Below are 22642 nucleotides of genomic sequence, written 5' to 3'. Positions count from 1 at the left end.
GTTGGAAACGCAGAATCTCAGGCGCTACCTACACCTACTCAAGTAAAATTTGTATTTTAACAAGATCCCTGGGCAATTCCTAAGCAGAAGGACGTTTGAGAAGCACTGCCTTAACAGTCCATTGCAGACTCTTCAATGTCAGAAAAAGGTGAGATACGGTAAGAGAAATTCACAACATGTCTTTATCTGGGCGACCCCAGACAATCTACAAAACCTGTCTGACCTTCATTTCCTCATCTGTAAAATGGAGATGACAATAATAGTAATATGATAGGGTGGTTCTGAGGACTGAGTGAGTTGTTAAATAAGAATAAGTAATGGATGTTCATTAGATTTTTGGTTTTAAACCACATCAAGGTATTTTCTTAGTTCCTGGTTTAGTGGGTATATTATTTTAGAACATTATAATTTTAGCTGTTGAATTTTTTGAAACATTTTTTTCCCTAGGCAAACTAATAAACTAATCCTTAACACAAACTAGAAATTTAAAATATACTCTCAAAATATGATGTTACAGATATACATAAATACAGGCACACCTCACCTTATCACACTTCACTTTATCGCACTTTAGACACTGTCTTTTTTTTAACAAATTGGTGGCCACCCTGCATTGAGCAAGTCTACTGATGCCATTTTTCCAAAAGCATTTGCTCAATTCATGTCTCTGTATCACATTTTGGTAATTCTCACAATATTTGAAACTTTTTCATTATTATTATATTTGTTATGGTGATCTGTGATCAGTGATCTTTGATGTTCCTACTGTAATTGCTTTGGCATTTTTTAGCAATAAAGTATTTTTTAATTAAGGTATGCAGAATTTTTTTTAGACACAATGCTTTTTCTGTACAATTAATAGACAATAGTACAGTATAAACATAACTTTTATATACACTGAAAAACCAAAAAAATTTGTGTGACTTGCTTTATTGTGATATTCACTTTATTGTGGTGGTCTGGAACCAAACTCTCAATATCCCTGAGGTACATCTGTAATGGGAGAAAACATACACGCTCATATAATAAATTTAATAGGCACAAGCCTCTGAATAATTATCGTACTCTCATCTTTAATTGTAGATGTTATAAAAGGTTTTTGTCAGAAACAGACTCACAGACACAGAGGACAGACTAGTGGTTCCCACGTGCAAGTGGGGTGGGGGAGGGATGGATGGGGAGTTTGGGATTAGCAGACGCAAACAATTATATATAGAATGGATAAAAACAAGGTCCTACTGTATAGCACAGGGAACTATATCTAATATCCTGTAATAAACCATAATGGAAAAGAATATGAAAAAGAATATATATATATATATATATATATATATATAAAACTGAATCACTTTGCTGTACACCAGAAACACAACATTGTAAATTAATTATACTTCAAAAAGATAATTTTTTTTTTTTAAAGGTTTTTGACAAAATGGAGCCCACGTTTCCGCAGAGCTGGAACTCCTGGCTCGGGGTCTCTCCCCTCCACTGCCACGGAGCTGCCCTGGAGCCCCAGGGGAGGGTGGCCTCACTGAGGCTGCCGGCTCTGGAGGGGCCCCACCGGCCAAAGCCGCGACCGTCCTGGGGACCGCGGGCCAGTTCCCTGAAACCTGGACCTCGAAGGCCACCTTTATACACACAAAAAAAGGGTTTTTCCATTTGGAAGCCAACATGTCAGAGTAGACACGCCACCCTGAGGGCACTCTCAGAAGGCCTACTGGCTCCTGGGCTCACCAGGAAAGAGCAGCTTCGGCCCAGGTTTGGCAGAGCTGGAGGAGGGCGGGGAGAGAACCATGTCAATGAGCTCTGGAGTCTGAGCGCAGCACAGTTTTCTGAAGAAGCAGGATGCTGATCTAGACGTGGAAAAAGACCAGTCGAGCAGCTGTATTAGAAGACATGTGGTATATACGAAGCTTGTGATCCATGGGGGAAATTTTGCCAGGTGGCTGGCAGGGTCTTGGTGCTCCGGCCGGGTGTCAGGCCTCAGCCTCTGAGGTGGGAGAGCCAAATTCAGGAAACTGGACCACCAGAGACCACCCGGCCCCACGTAATATCAATTGGCGAGAGCTCTCCCAGAGATCTCCGTCTCAACACTAAGACCCAGCTCCACTCAACGGCCAGCAAATTCCAGTGCTGGACACCCTATGCCAAACAACTAGCAAGACAGGAATACAACCCCACCCATTAGCAGAGAGGCTGCCTAAAATCATAATAAGGCTACAGACACCCCAAAACACACCACCGGATGCAGTCCTGCCCACCAGAAAGACAAGATCCAGCCCCACCCAACAGAACACAGGCACCAGTCCCCTCCACCAGGAAGCCTACACAAGCCACTGAACCAACCTCACCCACTGGGGGCAGACACCAAAACCAATGGAAACTATGAACCTGCAGCCTGCAGAAAGGAGACCCCGAACACAGTAAGTTAAACAAAATGAGAAGACAGAGAAATATGCAGCAGATGAAGGAGCAAGGTAAAAACCCACCAGACCAAACAAATGAAGAGGAAATAGGCAGTCTACCTGAAAAAGAATTCAGAGTAATGATAGTAAAGATGATCCAAAATCTTGGAAATAGAATGTAGAAAATAAAAGAAATGTTTAACAAGGACCTAGAAGAACTAAAGAGCAAACAAACAATGATGAACAACACAATAAATGAAATCAAAAATTCTCTAGAAGGAATCAGTAGCAGAATAACTGAGGCAGAAGAACGGATAAGTGACCTGGAAGATAAAATAGTGGAAATAACTGCTGCAGAGCAGAATAAAGAAAAAAGAATGAAAAGAGTTGAGGACAGTCTCAGAGACCTCTGGGAGAACATTAAACACACCAACATTCGAATTATAGGGGTCCCAGAAGAAGAAGAGAAAAAGAAAGTTCTGAGAAAATATGTGAAGAGATTATAATTGAAAACTTCCCTAACATGGGAAAGGAAATAGTCAATCAAATCCAGGAAGCGCAGAGAAGTCCCACACAGGATAAATGCAAGGAGAAACACACCAAGACACATATTAATCAAACTATCAAAAATTAAATACAAGGAAAAGATATTAAAAGCAGCAAGGGAAAAGCAACAAATAATATACAAGGGAATCCCCATAAGGTTAACAGCTGATCTTTCAGCAGAAACTCTGCAAGCCAGAAGGGAGTGACAGGATGTATATAAAGTGATGAAAGGGAAGAACCTACAACCAAGATTACTCTACCCGGCAAGGATCTCATTCAGATTCGACAGAGAAATCAAAAGCTTTACAGACAAGCAAAAGCTAAGAGACTTCAGCACCACCAAACCAGCTCTACAACAAATGCTAAAGGAACTTCTCTAGGCAGGAAACACAAGAGAAGGAAAAGACCTATAAAAACAAGAGGGAGGAGATAAGGGGTTATATGTATATGTATAGCTGATTCACTTTGTTACAAAGCAGACTCTAACACACCATTGTAATGCAATTATACTCCAATAAAGATGTTAAAAAAAAAAACCCAAAACAATTAAGGAAATAGTAATAGGAACATACATATTGATAATTACCTTAAATGTAAATGGATTAAATGCTCCAACCAAAAGACATAGACAGGCTGAATGGATACAAAAACAATAGCCATATATATATGCTGTCTACAAGAGACCCACTTCAGACCTAGGGACACATACAGACTGAAAGTGAGGAGATGGAAAAAAGATATTCCATACAAATGGAAATCAAAAGAAAGCTGGAGTAGCAATTCTCAATCAGACAAAATAGACTTTAAAATAAAGACTACTACAAGAGACAAAGAAGGACACTACATAATGATCAAGGGATCAATGCAAGAAGAAGATATAACAATTGTAAATATTTATGCACCCAACACAGGGGCGCCTCAATACAAAAGGCAAATGCTAACAGCCATAAAAGGGGAAATCGACAGTAGCACAATAGTAGTAGGGGACTTTAACACCCCAATTTCACCAATGGACAGATGAACCAAAATGAAAATAAATAAGGAAACAAAAGCTTTAAATGATACATTAAATAAGATGGACTTAAGTGATATTTACAGGATGCAATCCATCCCAAAACAAGAGAATACACTTTCTTCTCTAGTGCTCATGGAACATTCTCCAGGATAGATCATATCTTGGGTCACAAATCAAGCCTTGGTAAATTTAAGAAAATTGAAATCATATCAAGTATCTTTTCCAACCACAACACTATGAGACTAGATATCGATTACAGGAAAAAAAACTGTAAAAAATACAAACACGTGGAGGCTAAACAACGCACTACTAAATAACCAAGAGATCACTGAACAAATCAAAGAGGAAATCAAAACATACTTAGAAACAAATGACAATGAAAACATGACAACCCAAAACCTATGGGATGCAGCAAAAGTAGTTCTAAGAGGGAAGTTTATAGCAATACAATCCTACCTCAAGAGACAAGAAGCATCTCAAATAAACAACCTAACCTTACACCTAAAGCAATTAGAGAAAGAAGAACAAAAAACCCAAAGTTAGCAGAAGGAAAGAAATCATAAAGATCAGATCAAAATAAATGGAAAAGAAATGAAGGAAACAATAGCAAAGATCAATAAAACTAAAATCTGGTTCTTTGAGAAGATACACAAAATTGATAACCCATTAGCCAGACTCATCAAGACAAAAAGGGAGAAGAAAAAATCAATAGAATTAGAAATGAAAAAGGAGAAGTAACAACTGACACTGCAGAAATACAAAGGATCATGAGAGATTACTACAAGCAACTATATGCCAATAAAATGGACAACCAGGAAGAAATGGACAAATTCTTAGAAAAGCACAACTTTCCAACACCGAACCAGGAAGAAATAGAAAATATAAACAGACCAATCACAAGCACTGAAATTGAGACTGTGACTAAAAATCTTCCAACAAACAAAAGTCCAGGACCAGATGGCTTCACAGGCAAATTCTATCAAACATTCAGAGAAGAGGTAACACCTATCCTTCTCAAACTCTTCCAAAATATAGAAGAGGGAGGAACACTCCAAAACTCATTCCACGAGGCCACCATCACCCTGATACCAAAACCAGACAAAGATGTCACAAAGAAAGAAAACTACAGGCTGATATCACCGATGAACATAGACGCAAAAATCCTCAACAAAACATTAGCAAACAGAATCCAACATAGCACATTAAAAGGATCATACACCATGATCAAGTGGGGTTTATCCCAGGAATGCAAGGATTCTTCAATATATACAAATCAATCAATGTGATAAACCATATTAACAATATGAAGGAGAAAAACCATATGATCATCTCAGTAGATGCAGAAAAAGCTTTCAACAAAATTCAACACCCATTTATGATAAAACTCTAAATTTAGAGAGTAGGCATAGCGGGAACCTACCTTGACATAATAAAGGTCATGTATGACAAACCCACAGCCAACATCGTCCTCAGTGGTGAAAAACTGAAACCATTTCCTCTAAGATCAGGAAAAAGACAAGGTTGCCCCACTCTCACCACTATTATTCAACATAGTTTTGAAGTTTAGCCCCAGCAATCAGAGAAGAAAAAGAAATAAAAGGAACCCAAATCAGAAAAGAAGAAGTAAAACTGTCACTGTTTGCAGATGACATGATACTGTACATAGAGAATCCTAAAGATGCTACCAGAAAACTACTAGAGCTAATCAATGAATTTGGTAGAGTAGCAGGATACAAAATTAATTCACAGAAATCTCTTGCATTCCTATACACTAATGATGAAAAATCTGAAAGGGAAATTAAGGAAACACTCTCATTTACCACTGCAACAAAAAGAATAAAATGTCTAGGAATAAACCTACCTAAGGAGACAAAAGACCTGTAAGCAGAAAACTATAAGACACTGATGAAAGAAATTAAAGATGATACAAACAGATGGAGAGAAACACCATGTTCTTGGATTGGAAGAATCAACATTGTGAAAATGACTATACTACCCAAAGCAATCAACAGATTCAATGCAATCCCTATCAAAGTACCAATGGCTTTTTTCACAGAACTAGAACAAAACAACTTCAAAATTTGTATGGAAACACAAAAGACCCCAAATAACCAAAGCAATCTTGAGAAAGAAAAATGGAGCTGGAGGAATCGGGCTCCTGGACTTCAGACTATACTACAAAGCTACAGTAATCAAGACAGTATGGTACTGGCACAAAAACAGAAATATAGATCAATGGAACAGGATAGAAAGTCCAGAGATAAACCCACACACCTATGGTCACCTTATCTTTGATAAAGGAGGCAAGATTATACAATGGAGAAAAGACAGCCTCTTCAATAAGTGGTGCTGGGAAAACTGGACAGCTACATGTAAAAGAATGAAATTAGCACATTCCCTAACACCATACACAAAAATAAACTCAAAATGGATTAAATACCTAAATGTAAGGCCAGGCACTATCAAACTCTTAGAGGAAAACATAGGCAGAACACTCTATGACATAAACCACAGCAAGATCCTTTCTGACCCACCTCCTAGAGAAATGGAAATAAAAACAAAAATAAACAAATGGGACCTAATGAAACTTCAAAGCTTTTGCACAGCAAAGGAAACCATAATCAAGACCAAAAGACAACCCTCAGAATGGGAGAAAATATTTGCAAATGAAGCAACTGACAAAGGATTAATTTCCAAAATTTACAAGCAGCTCATGCAGCTCAATAACAAAAAAACAAACAACCCAATCCAAAAATGGGCAGAAGACCTAAACAGACATTTCTCCAAAGAAGATATACAGAATGCCAACAAACACATGAAAGAATGCTCAACATCATTAATCATTAGAGAAATGCAAATCAAAACTACAATGAGATATCATCTCACACCAGTCAGAATGGCCATCATCAAAAAATCTACAAACAATAAATGCTGGAGAGGGTGCGGAGAAAAGGGAACACTCTTGCACTGCTGGTGGGAATGTGAATTGGTTCAGCCACTATGGAGAACAGTATGGAGGTTCCTTAAAAAACTACAAATAGAATTACCATATGACCCAGCAATCCCACTACTGGGCATATACCCTGAGAAAACCAAAATTCAAAAAGAGTCATGTACCAAAATGTTCATTGCAGCTCTATTTACAATAGCCCAGAGATGGAAACAACCTAAGCGCCCATCATCGGATGAATGGATAAAGAAGATGTGGCACATATATACAATGGAATATTACTCAGCCTTAAAAAGAAATGAAATTGAGCTATTTGTAATGAGATGGATAGACCTAGAGTCTGTCATACAGAGTGAAGTAAGTCAGAAAGAAAAAGACAAATACCGTATGCTAACACATATATATGGAATTTAAGGGGGAAAAAAAATGTCATGAAGAACCTAGGGGTAAGACAGGAATAAAGACGCAGACCTACTGGAGAACGGACTTGAGGATATGGGGAGGGGAAAGGGTGAGCTTTGACAGGGCGAGAGAGAGTCATGGACATATACACACTAACAAACGTAGTAAGGTAGATAGCTAGGGGGAAGCAGCCGCAAGGCACAGGGATATTAGCTCGGTGCTTTGTGACAGCCTGGAGGGGTGGGATAGGGAGAGTGGGAGGGAGGGAGACGCAAGAGGGAAGACATATGGGAACATATGTATATGTATAACTGATTCACTTTGTTATAAAGCAGAAACTAACACACCATTGTAAAGCAATTATACCCCAATAAAGATGTTTAAAAAAAAAAAAAAAAGTAGATTAAACTTCAAGTTTTAGAATAGAAAAAAAAAAAAAAAAAAACAGAAATATAGATCAATGGAACAGGATAGAAAGTCCAGAGATAAACCCACACACCTATGGTCACCTTATCTTTGATAAAGGAGGCAAGATTATACAATGGAGAAAAGACAGCCTCTTCAATAAGTGGTGCTGGGAAAACTGGACAGCTACATGTAAAAGAATGAAATTAGCACATTCCCTATTACCATACACAAAAATAAACTCAAAATGGATTAAATACCTAAATGTAAGGCCAGACACTATAAAACTCTTAGAGGAAAACATAGGCAGAACACTCTATGACATAAACCACAGCAAGATCCTTTTTGACCCATCTCCTAGAGAAACGGAAATAAAAACAAATGGGACCCAGTGAAACTTAAAAGCTTTTGCACAGCAAAGGAGACCATAAACAAGACGAAAAGATAACCCTCTGATTGGGAGAAAATATTTGCAAATGAAGCAACTGACAAAGAATTAATCTCCAAAATGTACAAGCAGCTCATGCAGCTCAATATCAAAACAACAAACAACCCAATACAGAAATGGGCAGAAGACCTAAATAGACATTTCTCTAAAGAAGACATACAGATGGCCAAGAGGCACATGAAAAGCTGCTCATCATCACTAAATATGAGAGAAATGCAAATCAAAACTACAATGAGGTATCACCTCATACCTGTTAGAATGGGCATCATCAGAAAATCTACAAACAACAAACGCTGGAGAGGGTGTGGAGAAAAGGGAACCCTCCTGCCCTGTTGGTGGGGATGTAAATTGATACAGCCACTATGGAGAACAGTATGGAGGTTCCTTGAAAAACTAAAAATAGAACTACCATATGACACAGCAATCCCACTACTGGGCATATACCCTGAGAAAACCATAATTCAAGAAGAGTCATGTACCAAAATGTTCATTGCAGCAGTATTTACAATAACTAGGACATGGAAGCAACCTAAGTGTCCATCGACAGATGAATGGATAAAGAAGATGTGGCACATATATACAATTGGAATATTACTCAGCCATAAAAAGAAATGAATTTGAGTTATTTGTAGTGAGGTGGAGGGACTTAGAGTCTGTCATACAGAGTGAAGTAAGTCAGAAAAAGAAAAACAAATACTGTATGGTAACACATATATATGGAATCTAAAAAAACCCAAAAGGTTCTGATCGACCTAGGGGCAGGACAGGAATAAAGATGCAGATGTAGAGAATGGACTTGAGGACACGGGGAGGGGGAAGGGTAAGCTGGGACAAAGTGAGACAGTGGCATGGACATATACACACTAGCAAATATAAAATAGATAGTTAGTGGGAAGCAGCCGCATAGCACAGGGAGATCAGCTCAGTGCTTTGTGACCACCTAGAGGGGTGGGATAGGGAGGGTGGGAGGGAGACGCAAGACAGAGGGGATATGGGGATATATGTTTATGTATAGCTGATTCACTTTGTTATACAGCAGAAGGTAACACAACATTGTAAAGCAATTATACTCTATAAAGATATTTTTTTAAAAAAAAGGTTTTTGACACTATTTCAAATCCCTAGAAGACTTAACCCTGATATCTAGAAGCAAGAATGTGGCTAAATTTAAAAGGAAGTCTGGCTGCTGGCTCCACTGGTACCTGCCCGGGTGTTGTGGTTTTACGTCATTTACCCTTAGCACAGATAGAAGAAAAGGGAAAGGGGGCTTTCACGGGAGAGGCGGGAGCTGCAATTAAAAGGTAGATGGTATCTGTACCAATATAAAAAGTCAAAGGAGGACATGCTGATGAAGGCATAAACTGTCTAAAAATTAAACACAAAACTGAACTCTTGGTGGTACCCATTAATACACACACCATAATTCTGACTTTTCAATCTCTCTGCCAGGAATATTATGGGATGGTGTATGCCTCACCTAAGAGCACATGCATATTTGTGTGTGTGTGTGTGTGTGTGTGTGCGCACGCGCACGCGCGTGTGTGTTTGTGACAGCTGACAATGTATATGAAGAGAGATGATTTGCCGTTTAAACAGATGCCATAGTGGGCAATGCGTGTTCACATTACAGGGCTGGGACCGAGGGAGGGTTAGGGGCACACACGCCTGGCGTGGCCTCCTAGAGGGTTAGTCAGTCATGTCAGACCAAGTAACGAGCAAGTGACCCAAGAGCATTACTCTATCTTTATTTATTTGATTTTTTTAATTGAAGTATAGTTGATTTACAATGTTGTGTTGGTTTCAGGTGTACAGCAAAGTGATTCAGTTATACATACGGTCATATGTTGTTTTTCAGATTCTTTTTCATTATGATTTATCACAGGGTATTGAATATAGTTCCCTGTGCTATACAGTAGGACCTTGTTGTTTACCTATTTTACATATAATAGTTTGTATCTGCCAATCCTGGAGCATTACTTTAAAAGAGTTTAAATCCCCATGTCACTCTGAAGACCCCGCTCCCCGGGAACTACCTAGAAAAGACAGAGCGACTCCCCCCTGTGACTCTGGTGGACACGCTCTCAGGGAGGAGAACTGAAGCCAAGGGTGTCAGGTTTAACTGTCCACATTCACAGAACACTTGCCAGGAATAAAAGTTACGACTTTGTCTGTCTTCCTCTTTTTCTTTTGTAAGCGAAAAAAAAAAAAGTTCACTTAAGTTTTTTGTTGTTGTTAAGGAGCCTTTGTTATTCTGTGTCTCTGGGATGAAAAGTAAGATCTTGTTCTGATTCTCCATTCCCCAGTGTCTTCCTCTTTGGAAATTGAAGCTTAAGAAAAGTCTGTATTCAAGTGACCCAAGTTGGATTCTTCTGTATATCTGGCTGGAAATTCACTAAGAAAAACACTGCCTTCTAATTTTTTGAGATGTTCCCAGTGGGACGAGACTGAGAGACCCCACTGGAAGGGGCTTAAAGCAGTGCCTGTGAAGATCCCTCTCATCACGTGGGCCCGGATCCAGGTCCGGGTACCTGACAGCCACTGTGCGACAGCTCACAGGGGAGCGGTGATCTGAGAACTGACTGATGGGCTGTGACTGGAACAGCGGCCGCTCAATGGACCCTCTAGAGAGTGGCTGAGGGTTTCCCACGCAGCATCTCTGCCCACCCTGCTATCTGCTGCACCTGCCCTGTTGAAGCAGTGTCCCTGCCTGGACCACACCTCCTCCTTCTCGCAGACTCAGATGTCACAGACCAGCTCCAATGCCGCCCTGTGTGGATCGTGCCCTAACTTCCCCGGGCAAAATAAGCCACTCCCTCCACCTTGCTTTCTGCACAGCGCTGACCACTCTATTGCGTGGTAACTGGGAGCCCAGGCAAGCTGGTCTCCCCTGTAAGACTCTGAGCTCCTCCTACCCAGAACTAGCTGTTCGTGACCGAGCACGGAACATGACACACACTAAACGTGCAGAACGGTGACATTTCTTTTTAGAATAAGAAGCCCATGTTAGCCACAGCTGTGGCTTCCTCACCATTTAAAGACCCACAAGCGAGGGAGTTTAGAGAAAACGTGCAAAGTAAAAGGCACAGTAAGTCGAGGGCCCTGCTGGCCATGTTTGCCAGACCCAGCCATATGGCTTATCCTATGTTCTTTCACTCAAACCGCGGGCCCAAAGCGATGCGTGGAGACATTCTATAAAGGTATCTGAGCCCTAAATTATGACGCAGGGACAGACCGGACTCCTGGCTCTATTTCCTAGGCCTCTGACTCTGGGCAAGTCAACTCCTCTCTCCCAGACTTTCTCTCCTCATCTGAGAATGGCAACCACATATGCAGGCGTCAAAAATCATAACCACTAAATCTACAAAGATCAATGGAAAGAGTTCCAATAGCAAGTAACTAAAACAGAAGAGAGAAGTGTTCATACATTTTGATCGAAATCGTGTAAAAATGTATCTGTACCTGAACAATAACTGGAAGGCAATATGCAAATAAAAACAATATTTTACTGAATGAACTATGAGGGGGTTTCTCAAATACGCTTCATTATTATTGTATCAAAGAAAATTGGGGTGAGGCCTTACAGGGCTGCCATGGATATCAGACATAGGAAAGATCTTTGTCAACTCTGGGAAATACATAACTGTCATTCTGCTGTTGTTGTTATTCCTATTACTACTACCAGTGCCCCTGAATGAAAGGTTCTTCTTAAAATGGTTTGGAGACACACACATTCCTAGACTTATAAAGCCTCTACACTCTTAGTCCTCAGACAACACAGATTTAACATATATAAAGGTTTTAAAAAATAACATATACACTCTAGGAGTTTCCATACTTAATCAGTATAGTTAACCTCCTGGAGATGTAAACCCCTGCTCTCCTAAGAAGCAGAGCAGGTTCCTCTCCCTGGCCACCCTCAGAAGGAGGTGGGAAGAGACCACACTCTCTGAGGCCAGCAAGGCCCAGGAGAGAAGGAGAGGGTCCTGTTGGAGCTGATGGGCTAAGAGTACAGCTGGGAAAACGCATCTCCAGAAATTCCTCAGCTCTCCCTTCAGAACCGCCTAGAAAAGATGCTTAGTCACGGAAGCTTCATAAACATGGATATTAAAAGTAATCCTAGGACTCCGAGGAACGCCATTCAGTGAGACCCACAAACTGCTCCAGCCTTACCCTTTGTCGACACTGGCGTGGACGGCTGCAATAACCCCTTCCAGGACGCGGAGAGGGTCCGCCGGCCCCCCGAGGTCAGCACTGCCTCCACTGCGAAGGGAGAGACAGAGAGAGGAACGGAATCAGAATAGGATGGCTCAAGCCTCAAAAACAAGTGGACATTTACACTCAGATGAATCCAGCTGGATCTCGGCACAGCATATACCGCCAGCTCATAGCCGTTCGTGGTATGTGCAGCCCACAAGGGTACCAAGTCCTATACTGTGTGCTAAGGATGTGGAGATGAAACCTCTGCCCTTAAAGAGCTCACAGTCTAATACAGGCTTGTTTTCCTACCAAGAGAGTAGAGGAAAAGGGGAAAAAAAGAAGGAAAAAGACAGAGTAAGAAAATCTACTTGCATTCTGTCATCCAAAAACTCAAAGATATACTCAATGGGCATTAAAAATAAGAGCTATTTTAAGCATTAAGTATATAATAATCTAAATTCTCTAGTTGGCCTTTTTTTCAAAACACTAATATTTACATGGTACTTACTAGGTAGCAGGCACTGCTAAGTGCTTCACATACATCCTGACATTTAATAATCTCAACAGCCCATGAGACAGGCCCTATTATGCCCATTCTACAAATGCATATGTCTGGAACTCTACTGAATTCTGAAAATGTAACAGAGGAAAGAGAAGTTTTAGATGAGTTTTTGAATAGTTTGTTATATGATTTAAACCAACTGCTGCTGTATGTTCATCCTTTTGTCATTTTATGCCTACTAAATTTCACTAACTTTCTAAAACGTAAATGTTATGGACATAGTCAATAGCAATTTGTTTTCCTTTGAAAAAGAGGTAGGTGAACTGAAGTTCCCCTTCCCCCCACTACTGAAAGATTTAACTCATTTTTATTGAATGTCTCCTGTACAATAAGTCTACCATTTATTAGATCAGAACAAAATCTTCAGTAGTAGAACTGGGCACAGGGAAAAAGAAAGGAGTATAATTTATGTCAGAATTTTATAAGCGTAAAAATATATCATATTTTAATTATATGAAAATGTACAATTTTTGAAAAATAAACTAAATTATATTCAAAACAGTAATTTTTCAAATTTTTATTTTTGTGAGCTTCATCTAAGCCTTGATTTAAGAAATAATCAAAGATAACTGAATCAAAAAGGTATAAAACATGGTAAACAATTATCTGTCATCATTTGAAAGAGGAAAGTGGCTCTTATAATCACAACCACCACCAAAACATAATAAGCTCGTAATAGAATAAAGCTTTATTCATTTCATATTTGCGATTTCTAAAAAGTGTTACACTATTTCATTTCTCTCCCTGTATATAAAATTACCAGATACCTCAGAGCATTAAGGTGAAAACCGGATGAAGCTGGGTAATTAAACTGACGAAGCCTCATTTGATTTCAGCTCAGCTGCTGAAAATTGACACGCATTTAATCAAAAAGTTCCTCAAGAGCAACACAGAATTACAAAGAATGCTTAAAAGAAGAATAATTTAAACACAACTAAATCTTTTAGGCTAATTGCATTATTCACAGAAAGCACTTGATGCCTCATTATTTTCTAAGCTCAACTTTCCCTTTTTCCTAATCCCCTTGGATATATTCCTACAAGGATACCAGCCTATCGACAGAAAGCTAGAATTTCTCAACTGTCAGTTTTATGCCATTAATTGCAGGTAAATAATGTCCTAAGATACTTAACACATGTCCAGCATCTTCAGCATATGATTAAGCTTGCCTTGTGTACTTCAAAAGAAACTTCTGGGAACTGGTTTCCCACTGCCACAAAGAAGGGGAATTAGAAGAGACAAGCTCTGAAAATCCACGCTGAAGTCACATCACAGTCTGACGCTTAGCGACCTGCTTCACATGCCCTTTTGGCCTTTCCCTTATTTCAAGAATTATCTGGGTGCGAGAGAGGGTCTACCCAGAAGTTAGCTAGCTTCTTGACATGTTACACACAGGACCAATGACAGAACACTGCCATGGTTCTCCATTCACAAGATATTTTAAGACATGAGACTGAGAAGTCTAATGATAATCTCTCACTTTTTATGAAGTACATCATACTTTATAAAATGCTCCTACATACATGATAGTATTTTACCTTTCTAACAACCGTGAAACAAGCACATTATTGGCAAAGTATCAGCTCAGGTTCTCCTCAATGACTGTTTTATAGCTTACCTCAACGCAGAGATGATTTTCGTTATCGCACCATGTACTATATCCTTAGGTGGGATGTCAAGAGGGCCAACGGCCACCTCTAGCAGCTGTTGAATCATTCTTAGAGGCTGACCGTCTAAACACATGGCCACGGCTTGATCCTGAACTTTCCCTTTTTCTGACCGAGACAGATCATAGAGGTAACTATATTTCTGCAGTGTTTCCTGCAAACATAGGGAATTCAACATGTAAATATCAACTAGGAATTACATGTCTACATGGACAGAGTGAAATATACTTAGAAGCTCTCAAACCAAATACGCTATGACCACAAACACCACATGGAGGAATACGCAGGGGTTGTTAAGAGCTTGGTCTCCAGGGCCACCCAGGCTTGAGCGCAATCCTCGCTTTAATTAGTAAGCCATCGTGATCTCAACTTTCCAGTATCTATAAAACGAGGATGAGGACAATCACTTCTTATGAACAGAGGATGTCATAAACATTCAATAATATAAAAATCAGTCCTTGGGCTTCCCTGGTGGCACAGTGGCTGAGAGCCCGCCTGCCGATGCAGGGGACGTGGGTTCATGACCCGGTCTGGGAGGATCCCACATGCCGCAGAGCGGCTGGGCCCGTGAGCCATGGCTGCTGAGCCTGCACGTCCGGAGCCTGTGTTCCGCAACGGGAGAGGCCACAGCAATGAGAGGGCCACGTACCGCAAAAAAAAAAAAAAAAAAAAAAAATCAGTCCTTTAGCACAATGTTAGGCACAAAGTAATGCTCATTAAGGGCAAATTTCTCTATTATTATTATTGTGCTATAACCACATGATAGTTATAATCTATTAAGCATCAACTATGTAAACCCAGGTATTGTACATATGTCATCTGATTTAATGGTTATCATTATCCCACAAGGAGTTTTTTAATCAGCTCCACTTTACCAAAAGGGAAATAGAAGACCAAAGATGTTAAGTAACGTGTCCAAAGTCGCACAACCAGCCATTAATGGATCTTAGGATTAGAAGCCGAGATTCTACTTTCCCCACTGCACTCTCCCACTCCACACTGCCAGCCGCTCTTTGATAACACTGTACAAACTAACACGACGACAGGTAACTTAACAGGACACCGGCTACCGTTGTTCAGCACCAAATGTGGCCACTTGATGTTCATAACACCTTCCAGCTTCCACAAGTAATTCTCAGTATAACTGCTTTGTCTTTCAAAACAACCATGTGGAAATCTAAACATTAACTGGAAATTTGATGGTACTGAAGAATTACTATTACCTTTTTTACTGGTAATGCTGTAGTGCTTAAGTTTAAACATATCTTTTAGAAATAGATATGGAAGGATTTGTGGATAAAATGAAAAGATGACTGGGTTTTTCTTTAAAATGATCCACAGGAGCGTAGTAAGGGTAGGTAGGGGTAGGGGTGAAATAAGATTGGTCACATTTTGATAACTGTGGAAGCTGGGAGTTGGGCACATGAGATTTCATGTCACTATTCTCCCCATTGTTTTCTAAACTTTCTATTAAAAAAGAAAAAGACTGTGAGTTAGGCAGGGCAGTTACTAGTATCCCTACTGAGACAAGCGGAAACTGAGGCCCCAATGGCCTGTAATTGAAATGGCACTAACCTTCTTGAGTACCTAAGATGGTCTTGCACGCAGTATACATAAAGAGGTTAAAATCAAGGCCTGAACTTAAAAGGGACAAATATATGAAGTTGAAGTTACTTCCAGCATTTGCTCTGAAAGGCGCCTTAACAAAATCATATAATGTTCAATTTAGGAATCAGAAGAGGCTCCTATTACAGACCATCCACGGTCTAACATTTGCAAGTAGCTCTTTGGTACCTTTAAATCTAGCTGAAGCAAGTGGCTGCTTTTGTTAATAACCCCCTTGGCCCCATATACACTACTCTAGCCACTGAAAGACAATACTTATTCCAAGGAGAGTAATGACAATTCTCCAGATATGAATATAGAATACTTGATTAGAAAAATGAATACAAATTTTAAAAGTTTTATACTAGTAAGTATAAATCACTTTTACCTGAAGATCCAAATTTTACCCTAGTTCTTATAATTATTGATCATAGAACTGTAAGTATCAACAGGATAAAATCAAGATTGGTAAAGCCAATCTGCTCCCTGCAAAGGCTTCTATATTGCTCATACCATTATTTAATATTATTCATTAGATAGCCTAACAGGCGCTGTAAAGCACAGAATGAAATAAAAGTGTTATCAGACTTTTGAATTCTTCCCCTTATCTTTTGCATGAGGGGCTTACATTTCTGTGTCTCATACATATTTTGAAGTCTCCCATTTGTTCATTATCTGGACTCCTCTCCACTGGCTGATCTTTCTGGTCAGAAATATTTTTTACAAACCAAGAATACAATTCAATAAACTTGTAAGGTTTAAGAAAAATAAAAGAGGAGGTTAGTGGCCACTTACAGGTTCATTCACCATAGCATTAAAGGGCAAACGGAATTTTTTTTTATATACCTAAACGCTGTTTTCACCTAGACGAAGATCATTTACTTATTGATTTGTCAACTTTTAAGTTATGGAAAAGAATATTAAAATTTCCATGACTGTGACAATACAGAAGAAAAGCTCCAAAGGCTACAGAGGGTTTCCTCATGTAGTCCCAACACCCTGGTCCCCAAACCTCATCATGGCAGGGGCTCCTGACTCTCATGGGGTGCTTTCTGAGACACCATCAGGGTCTCAACAAGAAACCAACTAGGAACAACTTTATTAACCAAAAAAATCATATCAATAATGAAGTTACACTGGAAAATGCAACATAAAAACAGGATGAGTACATATAATTTTTAAAAAAAAAACTGTTGAAGCAGGCATGGATGGCTATTTCTGAATTTTTCTGAAGATTAGGGGGAAAAAAATATATCACTATTCAATTGGACAGCAAAACATCTACCAGCTAGAAGGGGAGCTTGAGAACCACAGTCTTCATCATTTCTCAGCTTTAGCAACCACTTTCTCACCCCAGGCACCCATCCTGGCCCCCCTTCTCCCACCCCTCTCACCTCCTCACGTCCTTCCTCCCCAAGTTATCAATTGTGTTAAGTGGCCTAAAATCCTTTTTAAAGAAGCGAAAACTGAATTGACAATCAAGAGATAATGACGAGGTTAAAGGATAAAGATTTAAGACAATTATCTGTAAGATTTGGAGGTGGGGGGAATAAATTAGGAGTTTAAGCTTAACATATACACACTACTATGTATAAAACAGATCAATAACAAGGACCTACTATATAGCACAGGCAACTATATTCAGTGTCCTATAATAACCTATCATGGAAAAGAATCTGAAAAAAGGATACATGCGCACACACACACACACGTGTGTGAGTGTGTGTATATATATATATATATATATTTATATCTAAATAAAACTGAATCACTTTGCTGTACACCTGAAACTAACCCAACATTGTAAATTAACTATACCTCAATAAAAAAAAAGGTTATTGAAAAAAAAATCTGCAAGATTGAAAACCCTATCAAAACTACGAATACAGCTTTAAAGGATAAATGAAAGAATACACTGGTATTATCTGAGTGAGTGAGCACACAGAAGTGTGAATTTCATTACCTGCTCACTATTCTTCAGAGAAACGATGAAGCTGTGGTTGAGGGTTTCCAGGTGAGCCAGTGACGTCTCCAGATGACTCAAGGCATCTGCATAGGTCATCTTCGAATCACTAGTCTCTTGAATGTCTTCTGAATTTCTTTTCCTTGGCTTCTCAATAAAATGTTTGACTGTCTTAATAGCCTTTCCAGTCATTTCTTTACGTGCTTCCACAGATAGCTTTAACAAACAAACAAACAAGAAAAACAGGAATTGAACAAAAGTTAGATAAATCACCCTACATTATTACACATGGCATATTTAAAAGATATTAATGTGGTAGAGAGAACAAAAGTAAAATTTTAATACGTACAACTTTAGTGAATAGGACTTTTGCTAGACTGGTTTTTCTTCCATGAATAAAACAAAAATAGGGAGGTACCACTTGCACTATTACATGAGCAAATACAGTTTTTTAAATGCTAATACCCCAAAGCAGGTGGTATCTTGATGAAACTAAAAGTCAAATAGATTACTGGTTACAGTGAAAAAATGAGGAGTCAATTCTACAACCAGTTCTGATCGTTTACTATAAGGAAATAATTCAAAAGAAGAAAACAGTACAGGAATGAAGATTTTAACTGGAATAAGAACATAAAAATAAAACTTCAAAAGCAATCTAATTGCCTGATGATATGAGATATGGTAACCAGCTCATGATAAATTACTAGATAAAACATTATGCAGCTGTTAAAATTAGAATTATAAAAACAGTACAGCCGTTTGGAAAATGGTTATCATAAAATGTTCAATTTTAGGAGTCAGAAATCATAAAACTATTTATACCATGCTTACATTAAAATCTGAACTATACCTGTGCATGTGGCTGAATACACACACACTCTCTCTCTCTCTCTCTCTCGCTCTCTCTCTCTATTGGTGACCATTATGTTAAAGTGTTGGGATCATGAGCAATTCTGTTCTTCTCAATTTTCCAAATTTTCTATAATAATGTTGTATTCACTCATTTACTCACCAACTGCTTACTGAATTCTGATATGTGACGGCCACTGCGATAGGTATGTAAGGGTTATATTTTTCTAATATTTAATATGTTAAGTTCACTTGGCCTCAAGAATGCAAACTTAAGTTTAAACTTAACCCGTTTTGATGGAGGCACCACGTACCTCTGAGCCATTCTGGGGCCTTTTCAGGCCCTGCTGATTTGTGCTGCTCTGGACCCTGGAATTCAGTCTCTTGTCAACTACTCTAGCAGACGTGTACTAGAGCCTTAAAAGGGCTTTGTGTTGATTTAAAAACAACAACAACAATAACAGATAAAGAGTCCTAGGACAAACTGTTATCTTTCCTATTACTTCTTAAAATCAGTCACGGTCCGTCTCTGGGTATTCTGAAAACTAGGCACAGGCATCAATACACAGCACCAGCGACCACACCAATCAACACATGGCAAACCTCCCCCACTCTCCATTTCCCATCAGCTCCCTCCAAGTCATTCCACATAAGATTAATGTTTTATGAGAGATGGCATTTTCTTAATCCCATATACATATTGGTAAAAGGATCTTTAGGAAAGCACTGCTTTCACTGAATTGTAAGTATTTGCTTTGCAAATGCAGCTTCCAAACAAGTTCTGTGGCCCCCACTCCTTACGTGATGGCTGCCTCCCAGCACCCATGACATGAAACAAAATCAGAAGCTACCACTGACTGCCAAGTATTAGTTACATTACTATCTCTTCCCCTAATTAACTGCGAACTCCTTTATGTGACTGAGAAATACAAGATACTAGAACTTGTGTTTAGTTCAGCAGACCTCCCTACGCCCCATTATGCGGATGGAAAGACCGAGCCCCAGGGAGGCTGGGTGGTATGTTTGGGTTCATTATGAAAGTGAGGAGAGTAAAAGCCGGAACTCAGAGCCCGTGGTTACCAAGACAGGGCTTCCCCTTCACTGCGCGTCACACAGATGCCACTTGGTCACGTCTGCCTCGTCACAGGCTCTGACAGAGCATGAACAAAATCAAGGCTTCAAAGCCCTACTAGGCCCTATATGATTGGCCCTTCACCTCACCCCACCTCTCTAAGCCTGTATCCCGCCTCTCTCCCGCTCTCAGCCCACTCCTAAGACACTCACCTCCCTGCAGGCCCGCAGAGCCTTTCCACTTGTTGGTCCCTCTGCCTGAAATGTTCTCCTCCCAGTGTATCCTCATGGCTCATTCCTGTGCTTCCCTCAGGACTCGGCACAAACATCGCCTTATCCGAGGCTTCCCTGACTACTGAGTAAGAGCTGCCACATCCTCCGTCCTCACTTGGCCTCGTTCTCCTTACCCTGCGTTATTTTTTCTTCACAACTGGCATGCTGTGTTTCTATTTGCTTACGGTCTGACTGTCACTGCTATCTTCCCAGAACTCAGAATGGTGGCTCATACATAACACATTTGTTGAAGGTATAAAGGAATGAACGGATGAATGACAACATTTCAAAAAGACAGAATAGCAAAAGCAGAGTTGCAGAAGTAGGAAGGCTTATGACCTATGTATAACCACTAGTGAGCACTTTAGACGGAGCAGGGGTGGGAAGGGCCAGATAGGAACATGCTAGGCTTTGCAGGGCACGCGCAGTCTCTGTTACATCTTCTCTTGGTTGGCTGGCTGGCTGGCTAGTTCTTACAGTCCTTTAAGAAGATATAAAAACCAGTCTTAAGGTATCTGAGAAAAAACTGTCATCCTTTCTCAAGCCTGCCTTTGTCTGCCCTTCCAGAATCAGCTCAGGGTTCACTCCTTTGAGATGCCGTCCCTAACATCATCTCCTCCTGCTACGTGTTCCTTTTAAAGCTTACCTGTATCAAAGAAAGCATTACACTGTGTTAAAATCGGCTGGTTACCTGTACGTTTCCCTGACTAAACAATGTGATCCTTCCGGGTAGAAACTGTGCTTTTTAAATCTCTGTATCCCTAGCACCTAATACAATGTCTAGCACATTGTAGACAAACAGAAAATAGCTACTAAATTACTAAACAACTCTGCTCAACATACAGGGGAGAAGTGGCATGGACATATAGACACTACCAAATGTAAAATAGATAGCTAGTGGGAAGCAGCGCATAGCACAGGGAGATCAGCTCGGTGCTTTGTGACCACCTAGAGGGGTGGGATAGGGAGGGTGGGAGGGAGACGCAAGAGGGAGGAGATATGGGGATATATGTATACACATAGCTGATTCACTTTGTTATAAAGCAGAAACTAACACAACATGGTAAAGCAATTACACTCCAATAAAGGTGTTTAAAAAAATGCAATGAAATAACATGTTCTCAACGTGTCCCTAGAAACCTGTGGTCCAGAATGCACCAGAAGGCTCCAATTTCTCAGGGACCACACTGTCCTGTTCCGGTAAGATGGCCCCACGAGACTAAAATTGCAACATTTTAAAGAACTTGACACGAAAACCTCAGGACCAGATGTGTGCTATCGGGACAATGCCAGTTGGTAGTGATCAGAAGAGACGCAGGAAGAGGCACAAGGACATTAAACTGTGATGAGTTTGGGTTTATTCACTGACATCCATCCAGTGAAGGCGCTGTACATCCGCCTCGGGCTGGGTGCTGGCGACACAGACAAAATCAGATCAGGTCCCTGCCCCTAAGTATGTTAAACTCTAGTTGGAAAGACAGATAAAAGGCATTATACGGAAGCAGGATCCTTATCCAAGTGCGGGAGGGTAAACGCGACCTGCTGCAGAGAGCCTCCAAGGGGCACTGCGTCCCGACTGGAAGTGAGGGACTGGAAGGAAGGTCTGCTGAGGGAGGCTCTCTCTAAGGAGAGTCATCAGGAGTGAGTCGGCACGAAGACAGGAAAAGAAGAACTTCACGAGGTCCCCAGGTTACAGGGGCAAGTGGAGACGCTGTGGGTAAATCAGCATGGCCGGGATGCAACCTGCAAGTAAAGGCCCGTCAGAGCCTGAGGGAGGAAGAAGCGGTGGCCCAACACGAAGGGCCTGTGTGCCGGGCGACAGGACTGCTCTCTATCACCCTCATGCCTGGGAAGCCATGAAAGGAAGGAGCTTATGCAGAAGAGTGACACGATCGGTGCTATCGTTGTCATGAATGGCTTGATTCAAAATTCACCGAGACAACTTTCCTTGCGTGCAGGTGCTTTAAGGCTGATAAACCTCGCACAGCGGACACTACTTTTTCTTTTAAGAATGAATATAGTGTGACTTCGGAGCTAGGGCTGATACTTAGGAAACGGCAAGTGACTTCAGAAAAGCCAGACGCTACCTACAGAGTCAGCTGGACGAATCAGGGCTTACCTGCTGTTCACACTGCTAATAGCAGCTAATGGGGGCAGATAGATACCTTTCTTTTTGGGTTCAATTTAAAACCTCACCCTACTTTTCTTTCATCTCTCCCTCCTCCTCTTCAAGCACAAACACTCCAACACTTACCATGTGCTAGGCCTGGTCTGGGCACAGGGG

General features: G+C 40.3%; 1 protein-coding gene across 5 annotated transcripts in view; it reads right to left on the bottom strand.

Annotated features, from left to right (window-relative positions):
• NBAS (NBAS subunit of NRZ tethering complex) overlaps positions 1-22642 on the bottom strand; it is a 343094-nt gene that overhangs the window by 55392 nt on the left and 265060 nt on the right. For all 5 annotated transcript variants that reach the window (XM_089923423.1, XM_089923419.1, XM_089923421.1 and 2 more), the window contains 3 exons: positions 18166-18381; positions 14549-14751; positions 12342-12431 (listed from right to left, as the gene is read on the bottom strand). In XM_089923423.1, coding sequence (XP_089779549.1) covers positions 12342-12431; positions 14549-14751; positions 18166-18381 — 509 coding nt within the window. The remainder of the gene's footprint in view (positions 1-12341; positions 12432-14548; positions 14752-18165; positions 18382-22642) is intronic.

The sequence above is a fragment of the Delphinapterus leucas genome, chromosome 13 (genome assembly GCF_059928025.1).
Source record: "Delphinapterus leucas isolate spDelLeu-1000000601 "Yukka" chromosome 13, BTC_Dleu_Yukka2, whole genome shotgun sequence".
Classification (NCBI taxonomy): domain Eukaryota; kingdom Metazoa; phylum Chordata; class Mammalia; order Artiodactyla; family Monodontidae; genus Delphinapterus; species Delphinapterus leucas.
Note: the sequence above shows the minus strand (reverse complement) of the source record. Positions and strands in the feature narration are given on the sequence as shown.